General features: G+C 53.8%; 10 protein-coding genes across 10 annotated transcripts; 6 read left to right on the top strand and 4 right to left on the bottom strand.

The window, feature by feature from the left end:
* Positions 1 to 197: 197 nt before the first annotated feature.
* Positions 198 to 1000, bottom strand: BJX68DRAFT_104871 (uncharacterized protein). The gene has a single exon (XM_071035801.1). It carries the CDS (start codon positions 899 to 901, stop codon positions 407 to 409), a length of 495 nt encoding a protein of 164 aa, XP_070898257.1. The 5' UTR covers positions 902 to 1000; the 3' UTR covers positions 198 to 406.
* Positions 920 to 2362, top strand: BJX68DRAFT_267790 (SNG1 family protein; the record flags this gene model as incomplete). Its single annotated transcript, XM_071045912.1, has 3 exons — positions 920 to 1028; positions 1069 to 2157; positions 2214 to 2362. The coding sequence occupies 3 exons, from the start codon at positions 920 to 922 to the stop codon at positions 2360 to 2362; spliced, it is 1347 nt and encodes a 448-aa protein (XP_070898258.1).
* Positions 2363 to 2438: 76 nt separating this feature from the next.
* Positions 2439 to 3806, top strand: BJX68DRAFT_238923 (uncharacterized protein). Its single transcript, XM_071040438.1, has one exon. It carries the CDS (start codon positions 2785 to 2787, stop codon positions 3250 to 3252), a length of 468 nt encoding a protein of 155 aa, XP_070898259.1. The 5' UTR covers positions 2439 to 2784; the 3' UTR covers positions 3253 to 3806.
* A 16-nt stretch (positions 3807 to 3822) lies between these two features.
* Positions 3823 to 5980, top strand: BJX68DRAFT_267792 (amino acid/polyamine transporter I; the record flags this gene model as incomplete). The annotated part of the gene is made up of 8 exons (XM_071045913.1): positions 3823 to 4209; positions 4288 to 4473; positions 4536 to 4572; positions 4634 to 4922; positions 5026 to 5210; positions 5325 to 5383; positions 5448 to 5814; positions 5895 to 5980. The coding sequence occupies 8 exons, from the start codon at positions 3823 to 3825 to the stop codon at positions 5978 to 5980; spliced, it is 1596 nt and encodes a 531-aa protein (XP_070898260.1).
* Positions 5981 to 6049: 69 nt separating this feature from the next.
* Positions 6050 to 7846, bottom strand: BJX68DRAFT_267793 (putative MFS transporter; the record flags this gene model as incomplete). Its single annotated transcript, XM_071045914.1, has 5 exons — positions 6050 to 6487; positions 6614 to 6970; positions 7021 to 7422; positions 7485 to 7499; positions 7565 to 7846. 5 exons carry the CDS (start codon positions 7844 to 7846, stop codon positions 6050 to 6052), a joined length of 1494 nt encoding a protein of 497 aa, XP_070898261.1.
* Positions 7847 to 9068: 1222 nt separating this feature from the next.
* On the bottom strand, positions 9069 to 10871 carry erg6 (sterol 24-C-methyltransferase). The gene is made up of 3 exons (XM_071040439.1): positions 10408 to 10871; positions 10316 to 10350; positions 9069 to 10257 (listed from the first exon to the last, which is right to left on the bottom strand). Exons 1-3 carry the CDS (start codon positions 10609 to 10611, stop codon positions 9363 to 9365), a joined length of 1134 nt encoding a protein of 377 aa, XP_070898262.1. The 5' UTR covers positions 10612 to 10871; the 3' UTR covers positions 9069 to 9362.
* A 430-nt stretch (positions 10872 to 11301) lies between these two features.
* slt11 (Pre-mRNA-splicing factor ECM2) lies at positions 11302 to 13071 on the top strand. Its single transcript, XM_071040440.1, has 2 exons — positions 11302 to 11533; positions 11582 to 13071. The coding sequence occupies exons 1-2, from the start codon at positions 11396 to 11398 to the stop codon at positions 12599 to 12601; spliced, it is 1158 nt and encodes a 385-aa protein (XP_070898263.1). The 5' UTR covers positions 11302 to 11395; the 3' UTR covers positions 12602 to 13071.
* Positions 12739 to 13598, bottom strand: BJX68DRAFT_104929 (LYR motif-containing protein). Its single transcript, XM_071035802.1, has 2 exons — positions 13283 to 13598; positions 12739 to 13225 (listed from the first exon to the last, which is right to left on the bottom strand). The coding sequence occupies exons 1-2, from the start codon at positions 13356 to 13358 to the stop codon at positions 12876 to 12878; spliced, it is 426 nt and encodes a 141-aa protein (XP_070898264.1). The 5' UTR covers positions 13359 to 13598; the 3' UTR covers positions 12739 to 12875.
* An 89-nt stretch (positions 13599 to 13687) lies between these two features.
* BJX68DRAFT_238931 (putative ribosome associated DnaJ chaperone Zuotin) lies at positions 13688 to 15408 on the top strand. The gene is made up of 3 exons (XM_071040441.1): positions 13688 to 13957; positions 14053 to 14193; positions 14243 to 15408. Exons 1-3 carry the CDS (start codon positions 13805 to 13807, stop codon positions 15290 to 15292), a joined length of 1344 nt encoding a protein of 447 aa, XP_070898265.1. The 5' UTR covers positions 13688 to 13804; the 3' UTR covers positions 15293 to 15408.
* Positions 15409 to 15620: 212 nt separating this feature from the next.
* On the top strand, positions 15621 to 17400 carry BJX68DRAFT_276380 (putative acid phosphatase; the record flags this gene model as incomplete). Its single annotated transcript, XM_071048084.1, has 3 exons — positions 15621 to 16209; positions 16261 to 17283; positions 17344 to 17400. Exons 1-3 carry the CDS (start codon positions 16018 to 16020, stop codon positions 17398 to 17400), a joined length of 1272 nt encoding a protein of 423 aa, XP_070898266.1. The 5' UTR covers positions 15621 to 16017.
* Positions 17401 to 17437: the final 37 nt, after the last annotated feature.

Below are 17437 nucleotides of genomic sequence, written 5' to 3' on the forward strand. Positions count from 1 at the left end.
GAGATATTCCCTAAAATCCCCAGGAAAAGCATCTGATCCACGTCTAGAACGATGCGTCATTGAAGGTAATAGCAATCGGAATAATGGCCATTGTTGATAAACCTGAAAAGCCGGGGAAGCGTAATTCGAGCCGATTTTCCGGGGTTTTAAGCTTCCTTCAAAGTGCCTCAAGGGTATGGAATGTGGGGGACGCAAAATCACTTTCTGGTAGGCATCTAGAGCCTGTACGGAGAACCATGATGCTAGAAATACCAAGCTTAGCCGGATCTAATTTGATCGTATCACTTTCGGTTTCTTGGACCAAGATTCATACATAAACAATACCATTTTAGGGATCTCCTCGTTCCATGATATGCGGCTGGCAACCTCGGAACGTCTGGATGTATTGCCAAGGTATCGAATCCTCCTAGAAGAGCCATCGAAGCTTCCATACAGTCAATAGACTTTCGATGAGGCAAGAATTGCTGCTCATGACGTAAGCTGGCACCAACCCCTCCGCGCCCCTGGTCGAGAATGCGGGCAACGTGGCGGTCGCATGCTTACATTCCCGGTCATGGCGAAGCCTGTCAATGGGTCCAGTTCGTACGAGATGATGTGAGATGTAGAGATTGTTGGTCAGCAGTGCTTTATGATGGGGGCCATCCCTGTCGGGCAGGGCGCCTTGTCGGCCGCCCTTTGTCGCATCATGATTCAGGAGCGTGTTCAGGTAATCGGATCGTGCTTGTGAGCGTCTCATTGGCCCTGGAATTAGCTGCGATGTCCGGGGACGGATTAAGCCGGATTTAAGGTCCTTGCGAAGTCCCACTGGATTTCCCCATCCGGCGCTGGTCCGAGAACCATCCGTCCGCGATTCTGGAAAAATAAAGGGACTCGCCCCAGCTTCGACTTCTCTTCTTCTCATCGATGAAAGACGTCAAACATGGCGGAATCTGGCGAAAAGAGGGATGATGGGCCGAAGCCTGTTGGGTTCTTCGACCCGGCGCTGTCGTCGACTCGCAAATCGGTTGTCTTCCAATGGGCGCGCACAGGTTTAGTCGACCCCTTGCTCCAGGTGCTGACGATCCCCAGCTGACCACCTGCCCCTCCGTGTAACAGTTCTTATGCTCTGCGTCTTTATCCTCTGCGTGCTTTCCCTCTACTGGGCTGTACAGTTTCGTGTCGAGGCCAAACTTCCGAATCTAAAAGTGTGGGTTGTCGATTTCGATGACTCTTCCGATGCGGTCGTGGGCCCCGCCGTCACAGACCTCGCTCAATCCATCATCGACTCCGACACTCGGACCGTGGGGTATGTGATAAAACCTCCGACAGAGTTCAACAACGACCCCGTGGCCGTTCGCCAAGCGGTGTACGACGAGCACTGCTACGCTGCCATCGTGGTCAAATCCAACGCCAGCGCAGCCCTCCGAGCAGCAGTCAGTGGAGAAAACGATGCATACAACCCCTCGGATGCTGCGCAGTTTGTCACATTATCCGCCAGGGACCAATCCACTTACTCCAGCTATATAACCCCGGCTCTCAACTCGTTCGAGCTGCAGCTGCGTTCGGAGTTTGGGCCGCGATGGGTGAGCATCCTGGCCGAGCAGTCGGTGAATTTATCCCGGGCTGCTCCTCAGGCGTTGAATCCAGCAGTCGGCTTTGAGACTGTGGATTTGAGGCCGTTCTCTCGAGCTGTGTCGACGCCGGCGGTCACCATCGGTCTGATCTACCTGATCATTATCGCCTTTTTCGCCTTCCCTTTCCTCATGCCCATCCACGCGCAATTCATCAAGGGCGACCATCCTCCGCTAAAGATCCCCCACTGGCTCGTGTGGCGCATCTCCTCAGACATTGCCGCGTACTTTTTCATGTCGCTGTTTTACTCCTTCGTGTCGCTGGCGTTCCAGATTCCGTTCACCAACTCTCCGGCGCCGGATACGGTCAGCGCTGACGAGCCAAATGCCTATGGCCGTGGCTCCTTTGTTGTCTTTTGGATGCTTAACTTTCTGGGGATGGCTTCGCTCGGTTTGCCTTGCATAAACATGGCGATGATTCTTGGATTCCCTTGGTCTAGTTTGTGGTTGATCTTCTGGGTTATCACAAACGTAGCCACAGGATTCTATGCCCTGGACCTGGCCCCCGGGTTTTTCCGCTGGGGATACGCGTGGCCGTTGCACCGAAGTAAGTCCCCTCTTTCCATTCATCGTATTATGGATCCAGTTTGCTAACAATCGCAGTTGTCGAGGCGTCGCGGACCATCCTGTTCGGCACACACTCGCGCATCGGCCTGGACTTTGGCGTCTTGTTCGCATGGGTTGGAGTTTCCATTTTATTCTTCCCCTTTGCGGCGTTTGTCATGCGCTGGAAGATGAAGCGGGGAATGTAAGTAAATAAGTTGGGATAATAATTAATATATAGAGAATAGAAGATAGACATGACACCACAGCTTCAGCTTTGCTTTGCTTTGCTTTGCTTTGCTTTGCTTTTACTTTGGGCTGAAAAATGAGACGGATGCGTGACGTCATTGGAGTCAATTCCAACGAGCGAGCCAATCAGCGCTGTCCATGTTACCTGCCAAGCCCCGATGTAAATATAGAAACCTGCATTGGAAGCTGGAGGAAGCTCAATCGTGAGACAGTGAGACACGCCTTAAATCTCTTTCCTGCCTCTGGTTTCTTGTTTGTTCTTCTCTCTCCTGTCTCCTGATCATTCATCTCCCCATCACAGTCTCTCGCTACCACCAGATTTCATCGGTTTTCACCACCACATCTATTCCACTCGTTAACCACCTCTACCACTCCAATCAAAATGGCCAACGTAAACACAACATGCACAGGGGTATCTGCTTGGATTCTACCAGTCCAAGACGCCGCCTGCGGCCTCCCCAACACCGGCAACTCCTCCTCCATCATGGATAAGTGCTGCGGCGTCGCCGACGTCTCGAAATTCAACGACGACTGCGGCCTGTACTGTCTCGCGCAGGGCCAGAACGTCGGCGACCTGCTCAGCTGCATCGAAGATGCCGGCGCGACGCCGGGGCAGTTCTTTTGCTCGGGGAATCAGAGCGCGACTGCGACTGCCCCTGTTCCGTCGTCGACGGGTGGGAGTGATGATGATGACGATGACAACGATCCGTCCTCAACGAGCGATAGTGATGAGGCGGAGCCGACTGAGACGGATAATGCGGGTGTGAGGCTTGGACAGCCGGTTTCGAAGACGGGGCTCGGTGTGCTGGCTATGCTCTTCTGCTCGGCGCTTTTAGGGGTTGCCGCGTAGACGGCTGCGTTTTGTGCGGCTCGCTGTCACGGTCGACGATCGGTTCTTGGATATTATTTGGTACGGAAATGCTTTGGTCGGGAAATAATTCTGCTGGATATAATTTGTGAAGGTTTGGATGCCAGCACCGTCGGGCTCGCTTGTTTGATTCTGTTGGTCTCGTTGGTTTGGTCGGTTGTATAATATTTGCATGTGCTTGCCTTTAATGTTCGTATCTCTTGTCTCTCTCTATCTGTCTGTCTGGTCTATATCACCGACCGATAATCCATCTCATTGGGTTTCCCCATATGCATCATTGTTTCGCCGTGGAATGTCGTACGGATACAACCCCCCTCGGCTCCTTGCCTCTGCTCCCCTCTCCTTATCTCGTGATACCATTGTGCGGTATACTGCAGTGTAGAATCAGGATTGCTCTGTATCCCCTGCGTCACCAAGTTTGCATCCATCCTTGCGTTATCAGGCTTCAACCGTAGAGTCATAGCACATATTAACCCGGAAGATGATAGAGTATATAGCTATCTCCCCGTCGTACGCATCATCAACCCAAACACGGAGTACTGTACGGGAACAATGTCTAACCCTAAGCCAGCGCTCAAACCCTCCGAACGACTCTCCCTCGAGAAGATTGAGAAATTAGAACTGCCCTCGCCCTCCTCGCCCTCCTCGCCCTCCTCTCCATCATCATCGACTCCCAAAAATGGCGCCATCACCACCATTCCCATTGCCAATGCCACAACACCGCCGCCCAAACTCGACCGCACAATCTCCTGGATCGGCGCCGTCGGCCTCGCATTCACAATCTCAAACTCCTGGATGTCCTACGCGGCGACATTCGGGCCGTCCCTCGTCTACGGCGGCGGCGTGACTGTGCTCTTTGCGCTGATCATTGCTGCCGCGGCGCAGTGGGTTGTTCTACTGGGGGTTTGTGAGATGGCGAGCGCGATTCCTTCTTCTGGTGTAAGTGTTCCTTCAGCCCGGAGGAGGAGTGGGTATATCGGTGCTGGGTGTGGATGAACTTACAAAGGGTGATGTTAGGGCTGCTACCACTTTACATACTTCCTCGCGCCAAAGGAGACGCGGAATTTCGCCTCATTTACGGTTGGGATTATTAATATGCTGGGGTTCTTGATCGGTGGGGTTTCTGGGATGATATACACGACTATTTCGGTTTTTGGCATCGTTGCGTTTTGGGTTGATGGGTTTGTGCCTGAGCAGTGGCAGGTACGCAGCCCTCTATCACACTCGGACTCGAGTTTGGATTACGCAGTAACTGAACTCAATAGGTATACCTCGGCTTCGTCGGCGTGATCCTCCTATCCCGTGAGTCCCCTCCATCCCAATCATCTTCCAAAACCAAACCCTAACCCCTCTACGCAAACAGTAATCCCCATCCTAACCCTCCCGCAACGGCACACCAAATACCTAACAACAACCGGCCTGGGCCTCTCCCTCTTCTGCCTAGTCTTCTTCATGATAACCCTCCTCGTCATGGGCCGCGACCACTACACACCGTCCAACCTCGTCGCGCACCGCAACCTGAGCGGCTGGTCGAATCCCACGGGGTGGTTGCTGAGTATCGCCCTGGGCGAGTATAGTTTCTCGGCAACGGGGACGGTTGTGCATCTCGCTGAGGAGGTCGAGAGGCCGAGGAGGGGGATTCCGAGGGCTATGTATGCGCTCATATACCCTTACCTTTCCCTTTCCGTTCTACCCATATCACACCCATCCCCGCCCTCGTCTCCCTGAGTAGAGGACCTAGACTAACAGTACCAGAAACGTAACAATGGCCATCAGCATAGCAACCGCAATCCCATTTATAATAGTTCTGGTCTGCGGGATCCGCGACATGGACGCCGTGCAGAATGCGTTTCTGCCCATCCTGGAGATCTTCTTTCAGATGACGGGGAGTAGGGCCGTGGCGACGCTGTTGCAGGCTTGTTTGGCCGGGCTTTACTTTTGTACGTCTTGTTCCTTTCCCTGGGAATTGGGTGGGATAGGGATTTGGGCATGGGCATGGGCATTAGTGTGGGATGAGATGCGACATAGACGAGCAGCCGAGCTAACTCGTCCAGCAACCGTCTGCACGCAGTGGGTGTCAGTTAGTCGGATTGCGTGGACGCTGGCCAGAGATGTATGTCCTTGCATCCACCATCTCAACTATCTCAAACCCCCAACTAACAAGATCCCAAACGCAGAACGCCCTCCCTTTCTCCAACCACCTGTCGAAAATCTCCGCAGGCCGCCGAATCCCCCTCCACGCAACCCTCGCCTCTGCAACATTCTGCATCCTCTTCGGCCTGATCTACATAGCGAGCACAACAGCATTCAGCAGCGTGGTAAATATGGCCACGCTGCTGCAGAACCTCGCGTACACGGTCCCGCAGGGGATACTGGTTGCTCAGCGGCGGAGGGGGCATTTGGCTGTGGAACGGGAGTTGCGACTGGAGTGGGGAAGAGAACGGGGGATGCTGGGATATGCTGTGAATGGGTTTGCGGTGGTCTGGCTGGTGTTTAGCGGGGTGTTGTTTTGTTTTCCGAATCGGGTTCCGACGACGGCGGGGAGTATGAATTAGTAGGTTGATCTATTTCTTCTTGGGTTGAGATGAATGATGGATGTGATGCTGACTATTGACCCTCGCCAGTGGCTCCGCGGTCATTTTCGGTCTCTTTATCGCCATCCTTCTCATGTACCTGGCTCGTCGGGGCAAGTATGATGGGCCGCAGATGAAGCATTTCGACTTTATGACTCCGAGCATGGACTTGGATTCCGCTCTCACTACAGCAGTCACCTTGAATGCTATACCTCCTCGCCCTCTCGACTCCTCTCCCTGCCGGCCTGTTCATCATGCTGCTGCTGCTGCTGCTGCTGTTGTCGCCCCTCCTCGTCCTCACTTTCAACCCCCCTCTTCGGCATCCTCGGCAAAGCACACCAAAGCAACGTAATCCCCGCACCCAACCCAACAATAAAGGGCTGCAACACCTCAACCCCCTTCGCCTGCGCAATAGCTCCGACCGCGAACGGAAGAACAGCAGCTCCGGAGGCTCCAAACGCTGCTGCGAAGCCGATCGCGCTGACGTGCATAGACCGGGGCAGGAGGCGGGTGGCTACCACCACGGCGCCGGGGAACATGGGGCCGAGGAAGAAGCCCTGGATTGAGACGGCGATCACGGAGGCGTAGAAGTTTGGGACGAGCCAGAAGATTAGGGCGAAGACTATGGCGAGGATGTTGTAGATCTGGGATAGGGTCAGGTCATCGGGTCGGGCCATGCGATATCAGTTACGAGTCTTGCGGGGGGTTGGGGTCAAGTTAGAGGGGAGGAGAGGAAGGGAGGTAACGGTATTAGAGCAGAATAGACGTACAACAATAGCTGTCTTCTCGCCGATCTTGGGCGTGATGAATCCCAGCACCACGCGGCCAAATGTAATCCCCAACCAGTACCCCGTCGCCCCCATTCCAGATGCAAAATCACCACCATCACGCACACGCATTAGAAACGTCACTACCCAGCCCCCGATTGCAACTTCTTGACCGACGTAGATCAAGAGAAAGAAGGCCAGGAGCCAGGTTACGCGCGCGTAGCGGCGATCAAAAAGCGCGCGCCGCACCCCACCGTCATCGCTGGAGTTTAGGGCTTCGGTTTCGGCCCTAAAAGAGGCTGCATCTGAATCCCAGAAGGTCCAGATGCAGGTTCCTACTTCTATTGCGGCGCATGCGACCTGCTGCACGTTAGGTCCGTCTGAGCTGAGAGGGTGGCATGTTGTCTCACCATGATATAATAAAAATACCACCATCCCACTTTCGCCTCCGTGATCAAACTCGTCGCAACAAGCGGCGCAAGGACGGCCCCCAGTCCATACCACCCATGCAGGAGCCCGAGAACCTGGTTCGAGTCCGCCATGTTCCCGATCCAGGCATTCCAGGCCGAGTCCGCGAGTCCATTCCCAAGCCCCGCGAAGATGAACGAGACCACGAGGACTGGATACGGCGGATGCAGGCAGTTGACGATGTACGCGATCAGATGGCAGCCTGGACTGAGGATTGCGATTCCACGGCGTCCGAACCGGAGGTGCAGGACGTTGTTTGTTAGTGCGGCGAGGGTGTATCCGCCTACTGGAGAGAGGAAAACCAGCGAGACGGTTGTGTAGGAGAGGTTGTAGTGTTCCTCGAGCTTGGATGGGTTAGTTTTTGGTCTGCGCGGGAGTATTAGGGTTATGTGGGCGTGTTTCTTACATAGGGGATGAGGGGCTGATGGTCATGTTAGTAACGTACGATTTTTGAGACCCGGAATAAGAAAAGAGAGGGCAACATACTCCATAAGCCGAGTCATTCGCGCCCATGACAAGAAATGCCCAGAATGTCGCGAGGGTCTTGTAAATATTAGAGCGTGGATAGTTCCACCTTTCAACTTGGCGGCCAGCACAGTCACTCCCCGAACCCTGACTGTCAGTACCATTATCGATGACATGGCCAGTGCGAGAGTGAGAGTCCCCCCGCACTGCACTGTCCTTCTTCTCCGCATTCGCGTGGGCGGCGTTATTCGCAGGCGGCTGTGGCACCTTCTCATCTACATCGACCGTCATCGCCATCACCATCTCGCCACCAGAGATGTGCAAGGTCCAGATACCAGAACCTTGAGAAGGGGAGGGCGGCGGTCTGGTTAAATAGGATGGCTTGTCGAGTTACCTGATGAGGCAGTTGGGTCAACTTTAGCCGGTGGAGGCTAGTGTCTCTGGGCACACCATGCCTCGACCGTGGATCTGCGCTGGCCACGGCTCTCAGACCCTATCGTCTCGGTTCGGCCCTGCTCTGTGGGGGTTTCGGGGCTTCTACCCGATGGAGGGTTGTCTTTTTATGCAGATATGTGAATTAATACAAATAAACTATGTGCTGACGCTTGCTTTGTTTGCTAAGGCATCCTATCAACGTCTCAGTTTGATGCGGGTAGAGAGGCGATATGCAGATGGCACTACACCATCGTCCATCTCCTCGTCCTTCCAACAGGAGCATCGATCTTGCAATTCTTTTCAAGACGTAGATCAAGCGGGGTTGATATAAGTCCGAGCGACTTGCAGCTTTTTCCTCCAGGGATAGAGGTTCGATTCGCGCCTACCTGGTGCAAGAACTTGGCCGTGGCTTCACGGTCCTGTCAGCATAGAACTTGGACAAGACTCTTGCTGCTATGACAGCTCTGAGGTCATACTCTAATGCTTGGATGTTTTCTTCCGAGTCCGAGGTTGCGACAGGGCGAGGACAGCGGCGACATAAAACTAAGTCACCTTGGGGGGTAAGGTAGGCGATTGTTCATGCGGTTTGGGATGCTCACTTACAGGAGTATATTAATCTGGGTCAAAAGAAAGGTTATAGTTCGATCAAAAGGTAGTTTAGCGTGTATGAGGTATCTAAACCGACTTGAGTTGTTTGTTGAATGCAGAAAGGCGGGAGTGGATGCCAGTATATATAACCGCATTCCCGGTATGAATTCAGGAACCCCAAGCTTATGGACCTTATCCAGTGGCATATTCTTACACCCGTTCTAATCCTACCACAAGAACATGTTTCTTGATCCATCAAAGAATTTATAAGAGCCATGAGTACGGACCTGATGAGTAACTAAGTGAGCGACCCAATAAGCGAGCAACTTGCTTGATAACCATTATATAGTCAATCCCATAGCCCTAAGCCAATTGATTGCTACTTTTTCCAATTGTACCAACATTGTGAAGGGCATTTGCCAGAGAGCAAATAAGTGAGCACCAAGGAAGGACGGAAGTGAGGACCTATGCGAGCAGATAGTGAGCGATACATGGCTTTAAACTCATACATTTTTACTGGACAAGCCGGGAAGCTGGTAAAATCAACACTGATCTATTATTCTAAGAGATACAATCGTCTTACCATAGACGCATGCTCAATAAATCGTACATGAAGGCAGAATGGAGAAGCATCCGGGGCGGTATGCAATAAGAGACAAATAAGTGAAATAAGGAAAAAACACAACAGCGAAGAAAAGTCGAATGAGAAGTGAAGAGTATTAAATGTGATAGCCGCCATGCACATAAAGCGGAGGATGCAGGTACTAGTCATGTTTTATATCGTTGCGGGGCGGATTTACTCGGGCTTGCGGCCGACCATCAGGTACATCGGGGTGAAAAGCTTCTTCTCACCTCCGGCGACGAGGCAGTCGGCGGCCAGAGCCAGACTGTCGGCAGTCTTTTGTGTGCCTCGGGGGATAACTCTGATGGTCTCCAAGGCTCCCACGAAGCGGTGGACGAGACCACGGCCCCACCATGTCATGCGGGCAATGGTGAAGAAATCCCAGGGCGATGTCATGTGCTTGAAAGAACCGGCAAGAGGGTAGTACCACGGGATGGTGTCTGGTCGGTCAGCCAGATCCTCGTTGTGAAGAAGCTCGAAGCCGGCGTCCTTGATGGCCTTGAGGCCCTCAGACACCTTGACCATGTTGGAGATACCGTCTCCCTGCTCGATACCGAGACGGATGCGGCGGTGCTCGGGATTGTCATTGTCGTATTCGTCGGTCATGAGCCACTCGTAGACACCAAAGACGCCACCGGGCTTCAACACACGGAAAATCTCGCTGTAGACACCAACGAGCTCGGGGGCGTGAACAGTCGCCTCAATGGCGTAGACGGCATCAAAGGAGTTATCGGGGAACTGCATCTGCATGAAATCACCCTTGACGAAGCTCAGCTTGTCGGTCAGACCTTCACGCTCTGCATAACGGGTCGCACGCTGGATCTGGTAGTCGTTGTTGTTGAACCCAACCACGTTGGCGTCGGTGAACTTGGCAATCTCGCGCGCGGGACCGCCGACACCGCAGCCGACATCAAGGACCTTCATTCCGGGCTTGATGCCCATTGTGTGGGCGAGGTAGTGTTCGTGACGGGCAATGGCCTGGTAGAAGGGCTCTCCGTGGGAGAATCGGCAGAAGTGGAATGATGTACCCCAGCCGTACTCGTAGAGATCCGTAGCAAGGTTGTAGTAGCTGTAAATGAATCCATTAGTCAATGCTTTGCCGTCTTGTGTTAAAGGAAGAGACGTACTGTCTTGTCAACGTGGCATACTCGGCACGACGAGCCTGATCAAATACTGTTAGCCAGAGCCTTTACCAATCCAATCCAGCGAGATATCATACAGCCCGGGTCTCCTCTGTTTCCGTCTCAGCAGCCTTGTTGTCCCAGTGCTTAAAGTACTCGTCGACAGCGGCCTTTTGAGCAGCGGCGCTCTTTTGGCGCATGGCGGCGAAACCACCCTGGGCCTGGGCTGAAGTACCATGCATGGCACGGTTGAACTCAGCATCGCGCTGGTGATCCTCCTTCTCGAGAGCTGAGGGAGCCATTGTTGTGAATTGAGATGTTTTTTTTTAGGGAGAAATTTGTCGTGAAAAGGGGTGAAGCGGAAAAAGAGGCGGGACGGGAATGTCGCAGGCCGGAGGAAGTGTTGGAAGGAATTGAATGAGCAACACAAAAGTCAAGTCAAGAACAAATGGATTCTTATATCCGCGCAGGAGAAGAGAACAGCAGGGAGGTGTTTCGGAGGGAATGACGGGGAGGAAAGAGAAATGGGGAATACGCGATGGATACGATGGCCAGAAGAAAGGAGGTCAATTTCGAACCGACTTTTGAGGCCTTTCGGCCAATCGCGGCTCTTTCTAGGGGGAACTTTCGACGCTGCGCCGCCTAACTTGTTGCAGCCTAGTCTGGGGTCGATCCAAACTCCTGACAGCCATCGCTTGGAGGCGAGAGCTGGCAGGCCATGCGGTCCGCGGGCGCCGGGCTCAAGAGTACGGCGTACAGAATACGATGCCCAGCCGCGTGGACTGAGTCGGTTGGAGTCGATCCGACGGATTAACTGATATGATCAGATTAAAGTAGCATTCAAGTTTCAAAGTAACTGGATAACCTGCAGCCTGCATATGGACCTGAGGCATTATGGATCCTGGACGCCACTGCGCCAGAAGCTCATTTAGCGTCCGTCACGTGAAACTGAATGACAAAGCCACAGAGCTGGCCGCCGCCGCCACAGACACGCGCCACAGTGCAAATGCTATCGATAGTCGGATCGTAATTCTGCTCAAGTCACCACTTAACGGCCTTGACAAGGGCACCTAGATTACCGCAACCATGCCTCCACAAATTAAACAAGATCTCAACCGCTCAGGATGGGAGTCAACGGACTTCCCGTCTGTCTGCGAGAACTGCCTGCCCGAGAACCCGTACGTCCAGATGCTCAAAGAGGACTACGGCGCTGAATGCAAGATTGTAAGTACAACCTGCAACACTCTGCAAAGGAAATACTAACATTTACAGTGCACTCGTCCATTCACCATATTCCGATGGAAAGCCGACCGCACGGCGCGGACCAAGCGCACCGCCATCTGCCTCACCTGTGCCCGATTGAAGAACTGCTGCCAGTGCTGTATGCTCGACTTGTCATTTGGTCTCCCGATCGTCGTCCGTGATGCTGCGCTCAAGATGGTCGCTCCGGGTCCGGAGAGCTCCATTAACCGCGAATACTACGCGCAAGGCCACGAGAAGGAAATCGAGGAAGGGCGGGGCGCCGTCGAGGAATACGAAAAGACAGACGAAAAAGCCCGCGAGCTACTTCGCAGGCTCGCCAACAGCCAGCCATATTACAGAAAACAGCGACAACTGGAAGGACCGCAGGAAGATGGAGAGTCGGAAACACCTACCAGTTCAGATGCACCGGTAGTCAAGAGCCGGTACGGTAACGCGCCTGGGCCCATTCGGACGAGCGAAAGCAGACGAGGCACACCACTCCCTGGTCGGGGAGGCCGTGGCGCTGCCCGTGGAGGTCGTGGTGGTCGACCTTTCCCTGGTACTGCACAGATTCCGCCATCACAGGAGGATATTCTCCCGCCTGCAGACCCGAACATCTTGTCGCTGTTTGTCACAGGTGTCGAGGACGATCTCCCGGAGCACGCGCTTCGGTCTTTCTTCTCCCAGTTTGGCCAGCTTCGCTCTCTCATCTGCTCGCATCGCGCTCACTGTGCGTTTGTTAATTACGCCACACGTGAGGCTGCCGAAGAGGCCGCCAAGCAGTGCCAGGGCAAAGCTGTCATCCAAGGATGTCCACTGAGAATCCGTTGGGGTAAGCCGAAGGCACTGGATAATATGGACCGCGAGGAACGACTCAAGTACGCTCGCGAAGGACGACAGGCCACAGGCTCCCCTGCCAACGCAGGTCGCGAAACCAGAGCTATCACAGCAGCCGGTGGCGAGGAACAGCAAGATAAGTCTCGCAACGTGCTCGTTGCTCCTCCCCCAGGCAGCGGCGAGGTCCAGTACTCCAGTTTATCCGGCGATTAAGTTATGTATTCTATTGTCTGCCTCATTCATGTATTGCAGCAGCACGATTGGGAAGGCTTCATGTTTGTTTCGAAGCGGGCGTTATTGTATATTTCAATTCTATTGCTGTGCACTGCGCATGATCACCTAAACCAAAGACGCCAAAGGAGAGAGAAAAGTTGGGTATACTATAATACAAAATGGTTGCAAGCGTTCTGTAAAATCTTGCTTGCCGTCTTCCATCCCATAATATACATCGCGCGGACGAGTAACATCGTCGTATATATTCCTGTACCTATGACGCTGACGAGCACGGCTTGTCGACCTTGACGTTCTTCCCAGCAATCTTGATAGAATCATTATCACCACGCTCGATCTCATCGTGTATGCGGAGTTCTGTCACAGTCCATATGTTAGCCCCTCGATGCCAATCCATTATTTTCAGAGTAAAAGAAGGAGGATACACACCCCACCGCGCATTCTCATCCTCCGCACTCCTGGCACCCTGCACTATGTTATGCCGCAGAATGCTTGCAACCTCTATGGCGTGGTTGATCTGCATGGGAGTATCGATTCCTAATCGGCGGTGCTTCTCAAAATTTTGGCGGGCTTCTTGACGGGCTGCGAGGAGGACGCGAGTGTCATCTATTGCAGGCTTATATTAGCACGCCGCCGGAACGGTTTGGTAATTGGGAGACGGACTCTGGAAGGCAATGCGGGCTGCGCGCAGGATTTGGCGGTAGGCACCTAGTGCTGAGACGGCAGGTTGCGATGCCATTTTCTTGTGTGTCTAGAAAGTTCTTGGGAATGTAGAGAAAGTAAGTCGAGTGTCAGGTTGGTGCTTTGCGGTGGTGGCGCTTTGGAGGAAGAGAGGGCGCGGAGGTTCACGGGTTGTGAGCAGAACGCTTATAAGAAGAAAGCAGATTGTAGTGAGCACCTAGTTCAATGAGAGGTTTATCTGACCAAAGAACGAATGATTGAAGAACAGAGCCTGGAAAAGTCTCGCCGTCCTCATCCTTCGGCATTCAATGACCTCCGAAAACAAGCATCCGCTGATTGGGTGAAGGCGAGGCGGGGAGTGTTGGCAGAAAAAAATAAACTCGCTCGCCCACTCAATTTTCAGCGCCCCAGTGTTGATCCCCTCTACACTTTGTCCATCCTTTTACCTCTTATCTCCCCCTCCTCCTTCGAAGCTCGGATCTGGTCATCGGCTTCATTCTCAAAATGTCCTCCGCCCAGGTTATTAACGTTACCCTCCCCGCCCTGTCTGCCGACTGGAGCGCCGACAAGGACTTCAAGGCTGTTGGCAAGGTCTCCGCCGCTACACAAAGGAACCTCGAGCCTGTTGGTCCTCATTTCCTTGCTCACGCCCGCAGAGTAAGTTTACCTCCTCAAAGTATATATCTTGCTCAATAAGCGATATATACCCTGATTGTCTCTTGCAATGCGGGACAATGCTAATGTCTCTATAGAAGCGCCACCAGCGCACTTTCTCGGAGGACGAGCGCATCCAGGCCCAGCAGAACGTCAAGAAGACCGAAGATGATGAAGATGATGATATCTCTGAGGATGAGGACCCCATGATGCTCCAGCGTGATGCCAAGGACTGGAAGGTATGCATCCCAAATTATCGAGTCATGGACAAATCTAATGTCTCTCTAGAGCCAAGATCACTACGCTGTTCTCGGCTTGAGCAAGCACCGCTGGCGCGCGACCCCCGAGCAGATCAAGCGTGCTCACCGCAAGAAGGTGCTCCGTCACCACCCCGATAAGAAGGCCGCCCTCGGCGACCGCGACGAGAACGACAGCTTCTTCAAGTGTATCCAAAAGGCCACCGAGATGCTCCTCGACCCCGTCAAGCGCCGCCAGTTCGATTCCGTCGACGAGGCTGCTGAGGTCGAGCCCCCCACCAAGAAGGAAGTCCAGAAGGGCAACTTCTACAAGCTTTGGGCTCCTGTTTTCCGCGCCGAAGGCCGTTTCTCCAAGATCCAGCCTGTTCCCGAACTAGGTGACGACAACAGCACCTTTGAGGAGGTTGACGCTTTCTACAACTTCTGGTACAACTTTGACAGCTGGCGTACGTTCGAATACCTTGACGAGGATGTTCCCGATGACAACGAGAACCGTGACCAGAAGCGTCACGTTGAGAAGAAGAACGCCAACGCCCGCCGCAAGCGCAAGACCGAGGACACTGCCCGACTCCGACACCTTGTCGACGACTGCGCCGCTATGGATGAGCGTATCAAGAAGTTCCGCAAGGCCGCTCGTGCCGACAAGGACAAGAAGCGTCTTGAAAAGGAGGCCGAGGCCAAGCGCCTGGTCGAGGAGAAGGAGAAGGCCCGTCTTGAGGAGGAACAGCGCAAGAAGGATGCTGAGGAGGCTGCCAAGGCTGACCGTGAGAAGGCAAAGAAGGCCAAGGAGGCTGCTAAGAACGCCACTAAGAAGAACAAGCGTGTGCTCAAGGGCTCCGTCAAGGACGTCAACTACTTTGCCGAGAGTGGCGAGCCGTCTGCCGCCCAGGTCGACGCTGTGCTCACCGATGTCGACAACGTCATCAGCAAGATTGACGCCGAGGAGCTCGCTTCTCTGGCCGAGCGTCTTACTATTGCTGGCAAGGACGGTGCTGCTGTCAAGAACGTGTACACAGAGGAGTTCAAGAGGCTGGTTGGAGCCGGCAAAGCCAAGGATGGCGAGGCCAAGTTCTTCGCTTAGATTTGTTTCTCCACCTGAGTATAGATTTGCACAGTGATTAGAACATAGAGCGGGCTGTGCTATGAGCGGCGCGATGAATATTGACGAATAAATGCAATCTTATTATCTTCTTGTCATCTCCGACATTTCCTGTCATTATCAGCAAACTCGGCCGTTTTGACCGTAGACCAGCCCACGTGGGAGGGGTGACACCGAGATCAGGCAAGTGGTCATGGCCGTCTGTATGCCTCGTGGATAAGCCTTGCCAATCCCTGCCAATCCCAGGCTGTGGATGCTTAGGAAGCTTGTCGGGTGCCCCGGTACCTTGAAGGCGCGAGTTGCAGGGGGAAAGCAGTCGAGTCAGAGCCCCCCGACGCCGCACGTGGCCCCGCATTCTCCACCCTCGCCTTCTACTGTTTCTTTGGAGAACCTCCATCTCTCCTCTTCTAGTCCAGTCAACAGCGATCGATGTACAACGTGCATCTAAACAAGCTACGCGAGGTGGGCCTTTGGATATGCTCCCGAAGATTGTCATGGCACGATGTAACCAATCGAGGCCAGGGCATTAGAGCAGATACTCCCGCGTGGGAGCAACGAGATGAACTCAACTCGGATTTGCCCTTGCCTGTAAAGTTATAAAAGGGCCGCCGATCTCATGCTGGACAGTCTTTCTTTCTGTTCCAGCTCACAGGTCTTCTAGACGCCGATCTTCACCCATCGTTGTGAATCTCAAACTCCCCGGCGCCATGTATACCAAGAAGGCTCTTGTCGCCCTCCTCGGAGGTCTGACCCTCTCTCTAGCTCAGACCTCCTCTGAGCAAACTCCCTCTGTAGCAGAGATTGAAGCTGCTCGCGCTACCACTCTGCCACACTCGCCCGTCTCCAACGCGAAGGGCAAGTCCTTCCAGCGTTTCATCAACATCTGGCTGGAGAACACCGTGCGTCTTTCCTTATCTTCTCATACTCCTCTATACTCACGCCGGTGTTAGGACTTCGAATCCGCCGCCAACGAGGGCCACCTCGCAAAGCTCGCAAAGAAGGGTCTAACCCTCACCAACCTCTGGGCCGTCACTCACCCCTCAGAGCCCAACTACTGCGCCTCCGCCGGCGGCGACACCTTCGGCATGGACAACGACGACTTCATCCAGATCCCCTCAAACGTCTCCACCATCGCCGACATGTTCGACACCAAGCACATCGCCTGGGGCGAGTACCAAGAGCACCTTCCCTACCCCGGTTACCAGGGCTTCCGGTACCCGACCTCGGGAGCAAACGACTATGTCCGGAAACACAACCCCATGGTCCTCTTCGACTCTGTCACCAAGGACGCGACGCGTCTTAGGCAGATCAAGAACTTCACCTCCTTCTACGAGGACCTAGAGAACCACGCGCTGCCGCAGTACGCCTTCATCACACCCAACATGACCAACGACGCACACGACACAAACATCTCCTTTGCCGGAACCTGGACGTGGGACTTCCTCATCGACCTCCTCGACAACGAGTACTTCACCAAGGATACCCTGATCATGCTGACCTTTGACGAAAACGACACATACGAGCTCGGCAACAACATCTTCACGTTCCTTCTCGGCGGCGCCGTCCCCAAGAACCTCATCGGGAAGGAAGACGACACGTTCTACACGCACTACAGTATCATCGCCTCGCTCTCTGCGAACTTTGGTCTCTCCTCGCTGGGCCGCTGGGACTGCGGCGCGAACCTGCTCAGTTTCCTGGCCGAGAAGGTCGGATACATCAACTGGGACGTCGACACGACGAACTTGTACCTGAATGTTTCGTACAATGGGCCGCTTTCTGATGGCTCGTATGCGGAGAAGACGTACGAGTGGCCTGTCCCGGCGACGAGCGGGAAGTGCTCGGGTGGCCATGGCATTCTGGATGTTGTCAAGAAGACTTGGGGGCATTTGAATGCCACTCATGATTATTCGAGCCCGGTTCCTTTTGACAAGGAGACTGGGAACAGTGTTGGGATTAAGTATAGCCGGAAGCTGGTGAGTCGCTCCTGCGCCTCCATTTTTCATACCAAAGCGGTGCTAACGATCATTCTGCAGAAGAACGGCAAGACTGAGAAGCATGTTACCGGACGCACGGATGGAACCCGCGCCTAGATAAGGATGTTCCGTTATGGAACTTGACAAAAACGCT

The sequence above is a fragment of the Aspergillus pseudodeflectus genome (genome assembly GCF_044049435.1).
Source record: "Aspergillus pseudodeflectus strain CBS 756.74 chromosome Unknown BJX68scaffold_26, whole genome shotgun sequence".
Classification (NCBI taxonomy): domain Eukaryota; kingdom Fungi; phylum Ascomycota; class Eurotiomycetes; order Eurotiales; family Aspergillaceae; genus Aspergillus; species Aspergillus pseudodeflectus.

Excerpts from the sequence above, each read along its gene's own strand:
- BJX68DRAFT_104871 (XM_071035801.1), bottom strand. The coding sequence starts at position 901 with ATGAGAAGAAGAGAAGTCGAAGCTGGGGCGAGTCCCTTTATTTTTCCA.
- BJX68DRAFT_238923 (XM_071040438.1), top strand. The coding sequence starts at position 2,785 with ATGGCCAACGTAAACACAACATGCACAGGGGTATCTGCTTGGATTCTA.
- erg6 (XM_071040439.1), bottom strand. The coding sequence starts at position 10,611 with ATGGCTCCCTCAGCTCTCGAGAAGGAGGATCACCAGCGCGATGCTGAG. Across the intron at positions 10,351-10,407 it reads AAACAGAGGAGACCCGGGCT|GCTCGTCGTGCCGAGTATGC; the intron begins GTATGATATCTC and ends GTATTTGATCAG. Across the intron at positions 10,258-10,315 it reads TATGCCACGTTGACAAGACA|CTACTACAACCTTGCTACGG; the intron begins GTACGTCTCTTC and ends ATTCATTTACAG.
- slt11 (XM_071040440.1), top strand. The coding sequence starts at position 11,396 with ATGCCTCCACAAATTAAACAAGATCTCAACCGCTCAGGATGGGAGTCA. Across the intron at positions 11,534-11,581 it reads ACGGCGCTGAATGCAAGATT|TGCACTCGTCCATTCACCAT; the intron begins GTAAGTACAACC and ends TAACATTTACAG.
- BJX68DRAFT_104929 (XM_071035802.1), bottom strand. The coding sequence starts at position 13,358 with ATGGCATCGCAACCTGCCGTCTCAGCACTAGGTGCCTACCGCCAAATC. Across the intron at positions 13,226-13,282 it reads AGCCCGCATTGCCTTCCAGA|ATGACACTCGCGTCCTCCTC; the intron begins GTCCGTCTCCCA and ends AGCCTGCAATAG.
- BJX68DRAFT_238931 (XM_071040441.1), top strand. The coding sequence starts at position 13,805 with ATGTCCTCCGCCCAGGTTATTAACGTTACCCTCCCCGCCCTGTCTGCC. Across the intron at positions 13,958-14,052 it reads TCCTTGCTCACGCCCGCAGA|AAGCGCCACCAGCGCACTTT; the intron begins GTAAGTTTACCT and ends ATGTCTCTATAG. Across the intron at positions 14,194-14,242 it reads GTGATGCCAAGGACTGGAAG|AGCCAAGATCACTACGCTGT; the intron begins GTATGCATCCCA and ends ATGTCTCTCTAG.